The 13,146-nt window shown below is 37.9% G+C and overlaps 1 protein-coding gene across 4 annotated transcripts in view; it reads left to right on the plus strand.

Moving 5' to 3' along the window:
- Positions 1–752: 752 nt before the first annotated feature.
- LOC136037767 (TIP41-like protein) overlaps positions 753–13,146 on the plus strand; it is a 54,512-nt gene continuing 42,118 nt past the window's right edge. For 2 of the 4 annotated variants that reach the window (XM_065720577.1, XM_065720587.1), the window contains exon 1: positions 968–1,113. In XM_065720577.1, the coding sequence (XP_065576649.1) occupies positions 983–1,113 (131 nt within the window). In that variant the 5' untranslated portion in view covers positions 968–982. Of the gene's footprint in view, positions 855–967; positions 1,114–6,962; positions 7,103–13,146 lie in introns of those variants that run through there. The other 2 variants (XM_065720596.1, XM_065720605.1) reach the window with 2 other exon arrangements.

Consider the following 13,146-nt stretch of genomic DNA (forward strand, 5'->3'; position numbering starts at 1 on the left):
ACGGTGTTACAGTGTTATATTTAATTTCACTGCAAAAAATCCTTCGGTTTGCTATTCCCAAGTCGACTTAAAGAGGTACAAATCAAAAGCAAAAGAGCAAATTTCGACAGTCTGTTGACTTTGAAATGCAAACCTAAAAACGGAAAAAGTCATTACCTGTGTTTTCTGGCATCGGGTTTAAGACGTATTTTGAGCGGGTTCGGCAAACATCGTTTTCAGGTTATCCGCGACCAACCCAGCAAAGCTTTAAAGCGTTTTCGTTTAAAGGGTTCAAAGCTTGTTGGAACCGAGTTCCTCAAAATTGTACACACCAGAACAGTACGGTTGGACATGGGTTCTGAGAAAATATTTGCGTGTTGAACACGAAACTCTAAACGATAATTTGCACAACTCGAGTCTAACTCCATGCTGTATGTAAGCGGATGTAACACTTCATGTTAAGCGTCTACAAAGATGTAAATTTAAATGCATCTTACGCTTTGTTTTCAGACCACCCACATCCAGCATGGGTTTTGCTGACTATTGTTTTGAGTGCAGTATTCAACCCGATTTCGGGTCATCTCAGAACCCGTGTTCAACCATGCTATTCTGTTGCGTTATAATTTTGAAGAGCCCGTATCCAATACGGTTGTAGCTCGCTAAATTATCACGCTTTGAAGTTTGCCTGGGTTAAACACGGAGAACCTAAAAACGATTTTTGTCGAGCCTGCTGAAAACACACTTTAAACCCGGTGCTTGAAAACACATTTTAGATTTTAAGCGTCTGCAACGCTACCTATTTTAAAATTCCAAAGAGAAAATTTAAATTGTCTGAATGCGGTTTTCTGTATACCCTTTCCTAACATCAATTTAGAGTAAATATTTTGATTAGGATGTTTTATGTTACCCTAAGATATAAAGCTTTGTTTAGAACTTCACTTATTCTTTGCGGATAGGCTAGTTTTCATAGTGCGTAGGCCTAGTTAGGCTAGCCTATCAATGTATGGTAACTGTCCCCTCCAGACCTCAGTTTGCCCCCCCCCCAGACCTCAGTTCAAACCCATCAACTGAAGTCTTCAAAAAGTGTGAAATAAATAAGATTCGCTTGTGTAATTTAAGCATTCAAAGAAACAGGTCAGTTTTCTTTAGTAGGCTATATCTTTGCCTTTCTGGTGATATGAAGCTTTGTTTTGAACTTCACCTATTCTTTGCGGATATGCTAGTTTTCATAGTGCGTAGGTCTAGTTAGGCTAGCCTATCAATGTATGGTAACTGTCCCCTCCAGACCTCAGTTTGCCCCCCCCCCCAGACCTCAGTTCAAACCCATCAACTGAAGTCTTCAAAAAGTGTGAAATAACTAAGATTAGCTGGTGTAATTTAAGCATTCATAGAAACTGGTCAGTCATCTTTAGTAGGCTATATCTTTGCCTTTCTGGTGATTTGTGGTTCATTTTCCTCTGTGATTTTTACTTCTTTGTGCAAATTGGCCCCAGTTTTGCCCCCAGGATCCATTTGAAATTATGCCAATGATTTTGAAGCAGGCCTTCCTACCTGGACTTTTTATCCCTCTAGAGGACAGTGACCTATGGTGACCATTATGAATCTTTGTGTTGTGAAATAGGAACCTTTCAAAACATATCAATTCAATATTATAAGGTTTTAAAGATACACAAATACACTTTCTAAATTAAAAAAAAACATTGATATGGCTCAAAATTCTACTCAAATAACAGGAATTGCATTTTCAGAACTAAAGGCAGAGAAAAAGCAACTAGTAACTGAAATTTAAGGTAAAATGTTGTTTTGTCAAAATTTTGGTAGGTATTCATCTGTCATGTAGGCAAATTTCTGGGCCCTCTAGAAGGAGAAGGAGTGGAGGTGGGTACTTTAAAATACCTTCATTTTCCTAACCTAAACCCTTTCTGAGATAGCAAGTCAATTAACTAGAATTATACCAACATATCTTCTGCTTAAATGAAGTACAAGGAAATGCTCAATCCCAATTTATGAGGTTTAAAAGATATGAAAATACATTTTCTGAGTTTGGAAAAAACCCATTAATATGGCTTAAAATTTGGTACTTACATGTTATCCCAGCCCCACTCAAGGACTTTCACCTATTTTAAAATTATAATAATTCTCTGAAGTTTCCTTAATTTTATTACTAAGATATTATATTTTCATAATATTTAGGTATGTTTCATTATGATTAACTTAACTTGTTGAGTATGGTCAGGATAACACATAAGTACCTAAAATTCTACTCAAATAACAGGAATTGCATTTTCAGAACTGAAACCAAAGTAAAAGAAACTGATAATTTAAAAACAAGGCAAAATGCTCTTTTGTCAAAATTTCAATTTGTATAGACCTGTCAAGTAGGCAAATTTCTAAGACTTATAAATTGGAAGAGGGTTAACATGGAAGCTTGGCATTACCTTCCCAGAGTGTGTTTTTGGCCCTGGGCTCTTAACTAAAAATTTCATTTTGCTAATCTAACCCTTTTTCAAGTTAGCAAAAAGTAGCTAAACTAGAATTTTGTTTAAATTTCTTGGGAATGTGCACATTGGAGTACATTAAAAGTAAAGGTAATTATACAGCATTTTGAAACTGAAATCTCCTGTATTTGAGAAGGGCATAGCATCCTGTCTTTAAAAGGGTTGTAACCCCCCTCAATTCTTTATACTAAAATTTTATATGGGCCTAGAATTAAGGGTAAATATTTATATTAACTAAGTATTTATTATAGCTGATGCAATAAACTCTTTGTTTGGCTAGTGATACATCAGTTAGTAGGTACATATATTAAATCCTAACACCTAGAACATAAAAATAAACAAAACTTCTTGAATAAACATGATAATCATTCCATTTTATCTTCCTTCTTTTTTCATCTGATCTAATGCTGGCCTTTTTACATGCTGAAATTTAACCTCACTGGGGTTTTCACCTGATGGCCAGAACAGGTAATAGTCCTGCCTCTCCTATCATTTTTTTCTTCTGCATGATTTGGACCTAAGGGTTCCACTTCTGTCTCCAAAGTGCCTTGGATTGGTGCCATGGGCTCTGTTGTATGGCAGTAAGCGCTTTCACAGGAATCAACCTGCTGATCAAGTGTGTTCTCTGAGGGCAGGATGCTTCTTAGTCTGCTAGGAGCTTAGAGATTGACAGTTTGCACTGTTGTTCATTTAAGTCACTGTTGGAACCTGTCTCAGTTTAATGTGTACCATGTTGCAGCTGAATATCCATCCTTCTGCAAGATGAACATACTATACCTGAGGGTTGTCACTGATCTTGCAAATCACTGCTTTCTTCTATGGTTCCTAGTCTATCGACTGGATCCACACTTTCTGACCAATTTTCAGCAGTCCCATGTTTCTTGCATGCCAGTCATAGTATTTGCTTTGGGCCACTTGCTCCATCTTTCTCTATTGTTTAAACTTTCCTAAATGGACACTTCCAGGTTGTAAAGCTTGTGTGACACTCAGTAGAAACAATCTCAGCTGGCATTCCATCATTATCTGAGTGGGGGAACATCCATTGATAGGTGTATTTCAATACTTAAATAGCACCAGGTGTGGATTGCTCTTGCCTTCACTTGCTTTCATTAGTAGTCCTCTTGCTGGTTGCACAGTCTATTTGCTTATGCTGTTTAATTAGGGATGGTTTGCTTTTGATGTTCAGTGGTTGATCCCCCAGTCGACCATGAACTGCTCAACTTCCTTTGCACTGAACTGGGGTCTGTTGATAGTTGTGAATTGCTCAGGTAACCCATGTCAGATGAAATGAGATTTCAGCTTGTTAATAACTTACTGTGAAGTGGTGTTGGTCATGCAATCTAATTCAAAGAATTGAATCATGTAGTCAATTGTAACCATGTAATCTTGCCCATTCAGCTGGAACAGGTCAGTGTCTATTTACTGAAAGGGATAGTCTGATATTTTGCTTGCTATCATTGTTTCCTCTTGTTGGCAAGGGACAAACTTTGCACATACAATCTTTCTATGTCTTGTGTAATGCCTGGCCAGAATACAGACATTCTGGCCCTCTCTTTGGCCTTCCCTGCTCCTAGATGAGAAGCATGTAGTTGGTTTCATATACCTGTCCCCTTGCATCTTGTCATAACAATTCATTCCCCTTTTATGACAAGTCTGTCATGTTTGGCTAATTCTTGGCAGTAATTCCAGAATGATTTTAGCCCTGTGTTCAAGTCTTTCTGATTGCTTGGCCAGCCCACTTTTATAATTTGTATCAGGGAGCTCAATACTTCATCTTTCATTATTTCAAGACATATTTGGACTAGCCTTTGGCTTGCTATGGGTACAGTTTGAAGGACTAAGCAGACCAGAACTTCTCTATCCTCTTGTAACTCCATGTCTATATCTGAAAGGTGCAGGCAAGACAGGGCATCCACCACTGGGGTAGTTTTTCCAGCTCTGTATTTCAGTTTGATATTGTACAGCTGAACAGCTAACATCAGATGCTGCAGCCTTGGAGGTGCTTTTTGTATGGGCTTCTCTACAATTGTTTTGAGAGGTCTGTGGTGATGTAGATCTTTCTCCCAAATAAATACTGGTGGAATCCTTTGCAAGGAAATGTTAGTGCAAGTATTTCTTTTCCCATTTGCTAGTAGTGCTGCTTTGCTTAAAGAACAAGACAAACAAGCAACAGTTGCTCTGTCTGCTATAAGTTGTCCACCCAGGCCATGCTGAGAGGCATCTGTGTTCACTTCAATTTCTTTGGCTTCTGGATTAAAATATGAAAGGTTTTGACAGACTGAATTCTGAATTGCCCTTTTTGCCTCTTAGTGACTAAGATTCCACTTGAGTGTCTGCTCTTTGATAGGTCTCTAAGTGGCTGATTCAACATAGCCAGGTTGGGGATGTATATAGATAGGTAGTTCTCTATTCCTAGTACTGTCTGTAATTCTCCTTTACTTCATGGAGCAGGCATGTTTTCTAATGCTTTGGTTTTCTCTGGATCAGGGGTGATGCCACTTGTTGTCAATCTGTGTCCAAAGTAGGTTATGGAGGTAGTATCAAAGACACATTTTTCTCAATTAAACCATACTCCATTGTCTCTTGCAGCTTGAAGTACTGCCCTTAGTTTTGTGTCATTTTCAGAATCGTTATAGCTATTGCCTGCTATGTCATCTCTGATCAGTCTGACATCTAGCTCTGCAAAGATCTCCATCCTGCACTGGTATTTGTCTTGTGCTGAAATCAGTCCAAAAAGGGTATCTCTTCCATTTGTACTGGCCATGCATGTCATTGAATGTTGTCTACTCTGAGGAGGGTTTGTCCAACACCATTGACCAGAACCCATTTTGGGCATCGATCTTGATGAATTTCCTGGTGCCTTTGCACTTTGCTGCTACTTTGTTGAATAAGGGTATAGGTTAATACAGCCTCTCAATTGCTCTGTTTAAGTCAATAGGGTCCAAACAGGTACTTAGTGACCCATCTGCCTGTCTAACCAGGACCACTGAATTCACCCATTGTATTGGCTTGGTCACTTTCTATGAACTCAGGTGACTCCAGCCTGTCCAGCTCCTCTTTGAATCTTGCTTGCAAAGTAAATGAAACTTGCTTTGGTGGCTGTACCATAGGCTTTGGATCCTCTTTGAGATGAATCTTGCAGGTTCCAGCAAATGCTCCTATGCCCTCAAATACCTCACAGAATTCATCTAAAAGACTTTGGACTCCTGGTCTGATAAGGAATGGATTGTTGACACTGAGGACAAATTTGATTAGGTGCAGTTGTTTGTTCAACTAGCGACTGAGGATAGGTACTCTATTAGTACATATCACATGGAAGGTATGAGTCAGAGGGTTTTAGTTCTTGTATTGAACTTTTAGATTGACTGTCCCCAGTACCTTCAACTGTTCTCCAGTGTAGCTAGTGATCACATCAGCAGTTGGCAACAGTGCTGGGTTTCTTGAACAGTTTCTTTTGCATGGCTGCCCTCAATTGCTCTAGCCAAAGTAGGTGTTGCTCCCTCACTGAGAAGCCATTCGTGGATTCTTGCATTTTTGACTCCAAAGACTGATCAGTCTTGAACTAGCTAGTCTTCCAGAATGTTCAAGCTAGTCTTCAAGAATGACAGTGCTGGGTTTCTTGAACAGTTTCTTTTGCATGGCTGCCCTCAATTGCTCTAGCCAAAGTAGGTGTTGCTCCCTCACTGAGAAGCCATTCGTGGATTCTTGCATTTTTGACTCCAAAGACCAATCAATCTTGAACTAGCTAGTCTTCCAGAATGTCAAATTTAAAGTCCTTTGCAAGTACTTTCAACTGGGTGATGTACAACTCAATGGTCTCTCCTTAACCTTGATTTCATTGGTGAAAGATATATTTGGCAAAAATAGGGTTTGCACTTGGCTGGATATAGTTCTCAAATTTATTCAAATATACTTTTGTCTTATTTTGTTCCATGTCAGTTAAAGTCCATGTAGAGAATACATCCTGTCCTTTTTCTCCAGTTCAAATAAGTAGAAATGTGCATTTAACTGCATCTGATTTTCCACTTATAGCACCTGAGAACATAAGCTCACAGTGCCTTCTGAATTTCCTCCATTCTAATTTGAGATTGGGACTTCCCCAGTCGATTGATGGGGCTGGTGTGCTATCCATGCTGATTTCTGAACTTCTGGTTCTGACACTATGCAATAAACCCTTCGTTTAAGTAGTGATGCGTCAGTCAGTAGGTACTATATTAGACCCAAGCACCTGGAACATAAAAATAAACATAAACAAAACTGCTTGGATAAACATGATAATCTTTCCATTTCAGCTGAGAAAAAAACTCACCTTTAGAATTAGAATTTCATCCTGAAGCCAAATACCAGATATGTTTGTGTTGCAAATTCAATTTTAACCTAACATATTCTTTCCAACCTTGCCTAAATATATAGCCAATATTATATATTTCCCTTGTATTTATTGATTCTTGATTTTCTCACCATCATTTCAAATTATAGGTAAACCAGTTTTAATAAGACTGATGCATGCACAGGTATATTAGCTGTATCTAAAATAAGAGGAAAAGGTATCATCTTTTAGGGCATAAAGTGGAAATTGTTACAAAAATAAGTCATTGGATTCAGGCTGAAATTCTGATTGTAAGGTGAGCATGTTTCTTAGCTATCTGAATGATCTGTTAATATAAATATTTACTGAACTAGGGATATCGAGAAGGAAATATGCTAATAAAGCAGTTTTTACTTCATAATATGGAGAGACATTGTTGTTAATAAATTTTGAAATCAGTTCCTCCATACTTTATCACTGTGTGCAAATATCTGGCCCAAATTATATATTTCCCATATGCTTTTCTGTTTCTTGATTTTGTCAGTATTGATTCAATTTATAGGTACACAGGTTGAAATAAGAGTGGCACATGGGAAAATGCAAAGGGAAATTAGAATTTTGGCTATATATTAGCACGTTAAGGGGAGTGGGCAATGAAGTATAGTGTAATCAGTTTAAAATTTCTGCACAATTTTCTGCAAAGGCCAATTACAAAGCAAAAATTATTTTCTTATATCTTCTCTTTTGAAGGAAATACTATAATACTAAAGAGGAATATTATGCTAACAGGGGTGCAAAAAGTTCCAATGTTGCCAGTTGCAGAATTCCAAAAGCTGCCAATACTTTAGCAGCAAACTTGTGTTTTGACAGCTTTTTTTTTATTTTATTTTTCACCCACACAATACATTAAGTAAACACAGTAGAGTAAGAATAAATAGAAAAAACAAAGAGAAAACAAAATACACACACAAAATTAACAAAAAAAACGGATAAGACGGTGGTGAGGGGATAGGCGTGCAGAAGCTGTACTGGAGAGTTTTCTGTGAAGAATCTCCAGCTTGAAAGCTATATCAGAAACTGAAAATTTTCTTATAAACATCTAGTTTTTTGTTCAAGGTGGAAGATACAGAAGAAATTTGCAAATTTGAAATAATTTATCCAAATTCTTTTTTAAACTACCATATTAAGAAGGGGGAAAAGACCTGAAACATAAAGGACAGAATGATCACAGAAAGTAGAATCAAGTTTGGCCAGCGCATGTTTATTATACTTCCCTCTGTTTACAGCAATCTTTGCATAGCCTATCTGGATCTTTTTCCTTTTATCACAAGCAGTACGCTGACGTAAGCTCAAAAGATTGTTAGGAATAGAGATACCAAGCCAACAAATAGAATCAACAAGAGGGATAGTGAAGTTATTACAGTAAAGGGAAGTAGCAGTAGTACAGTTATAGGGAAGAAGTTCCCATTTATCTATATTAAGTGAAAGGTCAATATCAGAGAAAGCTTCAGAAACTATAGAGACCACTTGGGAAATACCCTTTTTGGAATGGTTAATCAGAAGCAAGTCATCAGCATATGCAAGATAAGAAACATCCGCAAGACCAGAAAGGTATGTCCCTGGAATCTTAGCCAGCACACTAGAAATATAAATCTTAAAAGGCAATAATACCATTGCTTTTTAAGATTTGGATACTACCAGGCAAGCAAATAATATGGCCAATATCACTTGTACTTCCAGAGTGATGAACATATGAAAATTAGTGGGATTTGGGCACAACACGGTATGATGGAAGGCACTTAAAAAGCAAATCACTTCTGGCAGAAGATTGATTAATATCAGTATTAAGGTCCCAAATATCACATACTGTGGAGAGTTTACAGTACCTGATTTACAAGATTTTTCGGTAGACCACAAGCCTTTGAGAATTTAGTCAAGGATCTAATGAAATATCCTTCATATGGGAGATAAGAGTTTATAAATACAATGCTGCTGACATGCACAGCCAAAAGAAATTTCTTCAGAGTAGAAGAGTACTGGGTAGGGTAGATAAATGTCATGTTTTAAGACACAGGCTAGTCCACTGAAAGGGTGACCCCCAGTAACTTTTGATGGACTCGGGAACGCAGTATGATGCTGACTTCGCCGCAAAAAATTTAAACTTGAAGCAGTAAGAAGATGCTCCTGGAGACATACCAAATCGTAGGAGCCATACAACTCAGCAATAAAAAAATTCTTATCTTTGGTGCAGTTTATTAAACGAAATAACTGAGACTGGTGCACTCATGGTTGAAGGGTGGAGTTGCACTTTATCCGATCCTTAATGACAGGACAGGAAAAGCTATAGGAAGGGTGTTTCTGGCTGCAGTTTGTGCAGCTGGGATCGGCAATGTATGGCTCATCTTTTGTTGATATGTGCAGCCCTCCACAACGGGCACATTTTGGGAGAACGCTAGGACAGGAGTTCTGCAGATGGTCTAGTGATTGGCATTTAAAACAGCACTTGGGTAGGTCCTTAAACTCGTAAAAGGAAAAAATTTCATAGCCCACCCTGAGGCCATGCTTGAAAAACGTAGATTGGGCAAACGAATCCAAAAATTCGTGTTTCACAGACTTAGATAGGCCCAATCTTTTAGAATCTTTGATTACGTGTTGGCTTCCTAGTACCGCAATATCAACATCGGTAGGAATTTTACGTGATATACCAAAAAACCGCTTGGAAACCACTTTTGTTGTAGTATTGGAGATTACATTCTGGATTTAAGAGCAGAAGTCCTCTGTAGCAGACTTTTGCATATTGATATCCACTTGTCATTGATGGGCTTTATGCTATGTGCTAGTTTATGTCCAGCAATTTGGTGTATAGCAGCTTTTCGCTTAAGATGGTCAGATAAGGCGTCCGACACCCTTGAGATGATAACGGTTGCATGTGAAGCCAGCTTGGGTAATTGTAGGAAGCTCAATTCATAATTGTCAAGTTTTGAAGACATTCCCAAAACAACTTTGTGGAGCTCGTTAAATTTTGAGAATAGAAAGGTGTAGGCAATGGCAGGGAGGTAGGGTATTTCCATAAAACGCTTTATGACAAAAGTCGGAACATCAGTGTCAGTCTTGTCAAGAGATTTCAATTGAGTAAATATGTCGCAGAAATGGCTAATCGGTGTATTATTTCCCTTCGAATACGGCAATCTTCATGACCCGGACATAGCTGCCACAATAATATCTTGGCCACCTTGATCGAATTTGTGTAAAAAAAATCCATTTTGTTGCTTTTAATCACGTCATCTTCTGCGCCAATTAGCAAATTGCTTTGCACAAAATTCAGTACCGGCGAATAAACAAGGACAGTATCATCGTCACTACTGGTAACAGGCATCACGCCTGTAACTCGTCAAATTTATATATATAATAATAATAATAATAATTTATTTCTTACCCACAACAACACTATAAAAGTATTAAAATGTTGAGTACAAACAATTAAATACACACAAAAAAGCAAAACATACAAAAAATGAAAAGTAATGACAATAGAAATTTTCTAAGTTAATACAAAAAATTAAATAATACACACAAAAAATGAAATTCAAAAAACACAAAGAGAAAAACAAATACACACACAAAGTCAACGAAAAAACGGATAAGACGGTGGTGAGGGGATAGGCGCGCAGAAGCTGTACTGGAGAGTTATCTGTGAAGAATCTCCAACTTTAAAGTTATATCAGGAACTGAAAATTTTTTAACAATAGTCTGGTTTTTTGTCCAAGTTGGAAGATACAGAAGAAATTTGCAAAATTTGAAATAATTTATCCGACTTCTTTTTAAATTACCACTATTAAGAAGGGGGAAAAGACCTGAAGCATAAAGGACAGAATGATCACAGAAAGTAGAATAAAGTTTTGCCAGCACGTCTATTATACTTCCCTCTATTTGCAACAATTTTTGCATAACCAATCTGAATCTTTTTACTTATATCACAAACAGTACGCTGACGTAAGCTCGAAAGATTGTTAGTAATAGAGATACCAAGCCAACGAATACAATCAACAAGAGGGATAGTGAAGTTATTATAGTGAAGGGGAGTAGCAGTAGTACAGTTATAGGGAAGAAACTCACATTTATCTATATTAATTGAAAGGCCAATATCAGAGAAAGCATCAGAAACTATAGAGACCATTTTGGAAAGACCCTTTTTGGAACGGCTAATCAGAAGCAAGTCGTCAGCATACGCAAGATAAGAAACATCCGCAAGACCAGAAAGGTATGTACCTGAAATCTTAGCCAGCACACTAGAAATACAAATCTTAAAAAGCGTAGGGGACAGAACACCACCCTGCCTAACTCCTCTTCGCATTCTTATAATAGTGTCTGGTGCAGATCTTAATTGAAGAAACGAATTTGAATACCAAAACCTAAGAAGCATTATAACAGAGAGATTGACCCCAGAATTATGCAAGGAAAAAATGAGCTGACTATGGACCACACTATCAAACGCTTTCGAAAGATCCAAAGCACAAATATAAAGACCATTTCCCTTGGAAGAATTATCAGCCAATAGAGAATACAGAATCTTATGCGCATGCTGACAACCCACCCCACTCCGAAAACCAAATTGGTTCTCATCCTCAATAATATTACTAGTCAGAAATGGTAGAAGGATATACTCAAAAACCTTACTAATATTACAAGATACAGTAATAGGTCGATAGCAAGAACAATCAGTCGGTGACTTTCCCCTTTTTAAAATTGACGAAACAGTGCCACACAGAAAACTTTCAGGTACGTATGAAGTACATAGACACATTTGAAAAAGAAGCTGAAAGTGAGATATAAGGGGGATGCATTCAATCGGCATATGCATCTTAGAAATACCATCCTTATCTATTGAATCAGATTTTAAACTTTTAACAGCATTAATTACGAAAGAAAAAGATATGGGCACTTTATGGCGTTGCGGAAACGTTGTACTAAAGAGGGGGGTAAGAAGGCGAGTATATACAGAATGCACTGAATAATTAATCACTGAAAAAATCGAAGAATAATGTTTATACCAAGCTGAAGGTGGAAGGCAATTACTTGTCATAGTTTCATCATTTATCTTGTCAGAATTGATCACTTTTCGCCAATCCTCCCTACTTACAGGGAAATCCATACCGCGGTAACGTGCCAACCTCAGATAACGTTTATAATTGGTTTTAGTTTTACGTCTGATATCAGCGACACACCCAGAACCTGGCCGACCACACTCATTCCATATTTGGAGCCATAATTTTGCTTTATTTTTTATCGACTTTAAACAAGGGTCCATTGACCAGATAGGTTTTTGTGTTCTTTTACGAATACGTTGTCGAGGTACGGCAGCTTCTTCTGCCCTTTTCATACACATCACAAGTTGGTTATAATAACAGTCAATGTCGGCTTTACCATTCGTAGTTACCTGGCGCTGAAGAAGATGATATGGAACACGTATGGTAGAAAGAAAGGTTGTCAAGGTAGAGATATGGTGCGGTATATTGGCTTTGCTCCAATTACTTTTTTCAAACCACTTCGATTTTTCTCGCGAGCAATTGGTTTCCGATAGATCAATATCCATTGTAAATGTTGCTGAAATTGGCATGTGGTCAGTATCTTGCTCGTTAACTTGAACAGAAGCAGAAGAAGCGATAATACCAGGCGAGCAAATAATATGGTCAATATCACTTGTGCTTCCAGAATATTGAACATATGAAAAATTGTGGGATTTGGGCACAACGTGGTACGAAGGAAGACACTCAAAAAGCAATTCACTTCTCACAGAAGATTGATTAATATCAATATTTAGGTCCCCAATTATTATATACTGTAGAGAGTTTAACAGTACCTGATTCACAAGATTCTTAAGCAGACCACACACCTTTCCGAATATAGTTAAGGATCTGATCGAGTATCCTTCATATGGGAGATAAGAGTTTATAAATACAATACTGCCAACACGCACAGCCAAAAAAAATTAGTCGGAGTAGAAGAGTACTGGGGAGGGTAGATGAATGTCCTGTTTGAAGACACAGGCTAGTCCGCCGGAAGGGCGACCACCAGTAGCTTTTGCTGGACTCAGGAACGCAGTATGATGCTGACTTCGACGCAAAAAATTCAAACTTGAAGCAGTGAGAAGATGCTCCTGGAGACATACCAAATCGTACCAAACCAATTACTGAGGGAAGTGTAGGTCTCTGCTACCTATTCCCTGCAGTTTAAGGGAGACACCACTCCCGTCAGGTAATACGGCCCTCGCGACAGCCAAACCTCCCCTCTTCTGCTTGCTTACTGGTAAAATTAAATGGTTCTCGCTTATTGGTTCAAAAGATTCAGTAATAATAACTC

The sequence above is a fragment of the Artemia franciscana genome, chromosome 2 (genome assembly GCF_032884065.1).
Source record: "Artemia franciscana chromosome 2, ASM3288406v1, whole genome shotgun sequence".
In the NCBI taxonomy this organism is placed as follows: domain Eukaryota; kingdom Metazoa; phylum Arthropoda; class Branchiopoda; order Anostraca; family Artemiidae; genus Artemia; species Artemia franciscana.